Source organism: Hipposideros armiger, unplaced genomic scaffold (assembly GCF_001890085.2).
Source record: "Hipposideros armiger isolate ML-2016 unplaced genomic scaffold, ASM189008v1 scaffold_25, whole genome shotgun sequence".
Taxonomy (NCBI): domain Eukaryota; kingdom Metazoa; phylum Chordata; class Mammalia; order Chiroptera; family Hipposideridae; genus Hipposideros; species Hipposideros armiger.
The window spans coordinates 2,861,893-2,862,976 of record NW_017731375.1 but is presented as its reverse complement, the minus strand read 5'-3'; the positions used below and the strand labels follow the sequence as shown (position 1 = coordinate 2,862,976).

Below are 1,084 nucleotides of genomic sequence, written 5' to 3'. Positions count from 1 at the left end.
CCAGATAGCCCTCTATCTTATTATGTCTTCTAAGGAACTGGCCTTCTCACCACATACCTCAAGGTTAAGTAAGCACCCTCCAGGTGCAGAAAGGAGCAAAACAAGAAGCAAAACAAGTTATACTTCAGCTAAGCCAGCCTGCATGGCTCCCAACACCCCACCCCCCCGAACTCTAGCCTGCCTGCTGTGCTTTCCTGGGGGCATGTGACGACAGTGGAGGCCGGTAGGGACAGCGGGGATGTGGTGTACCATCCACCCCCACATACATGGGCTGGTCCTCCTGCACCCAGGGTGGCCATGTGGTTGTAGGTGGCCAGAGCTTTTTATTTCTAGAGAAGCCTGAAACATGGATTTTTATGGGATAATTTCTATATTTAAATAACGGCAACAAATTCCAGCTTTTTTTAAAGAGTCACAGTGCAGGACAAAGGGCGTGTGTCCTTGTGTGCACCAGGTCCCAGGTTTGGGCCCATTCCCTCCATTTGAACGGCAGAGGCCATGGGCTGTGAACGCTTAACCGGGACTTGTAAGGCGCTGTCTCACTCGGAGGGCAGATCTGGGTCCTAGGCAGGGTGGGGGTGGCAGGTCTTCAGGCCGCGCTCCCGGCGCCCCTCCCACAGGCATCCCCACCTCCACGGGGCTCTCGGCCTTGCGCCAGGGCACGGACCGGCCGCTGGGCGGCTTCCACGGCTGCATCCACGAGGTGCGCATCAACAACGAGCTGCAGGACTTCAAGGCGCTCCCGCCGCAGGCCCTGGGGGTCTCGCCCGGCTGCAAATCCTGCAGCGTGTGCAAGCACGGCCTGTGCCGCTCGGTGGAGAAGGACAGTGTGGTGTGCGAGTGCCACCCGGGCTGGACGGGCCCGCTGTGCGACCAGGAGGCCCGCGACCCCTGCCTCGGCCACAGGTCAGTGCCACATACACACACACCCTCTCACACACACACTCTCTCACACATTCTCTCTCACCACACTCTCTCACACACACACACACACACACTGTCACTCTCTCACACACACACACGCTCTCTCACACACACTCACACTCTTTCACTCTCACACTCTAACACACACACACACTCTCAC

General features: G+C 58.0%; 1 protein-coding gene across 1 annotated transcript in view; it reads left to right on the top strand.

Moving 5' to 3' along the window:
* SLIT3 (slit guidance ligand 3) overlaps positions 1–1,084 on the top strand; it is a 590,035-nt gene that overhangs the window by 575,210 nt on the left and 13,741 nt on the right. Inside the window, exon 35 of the mRNA XM_019635932.1 lies at positions 621–906. Within this exon, the coding sequence (XP_019491477.1) occupies positions 621–906 (286 nt within the window). The remainder of the gene's footprint in view (positions 1–620; positions 907–1,084) is intronic.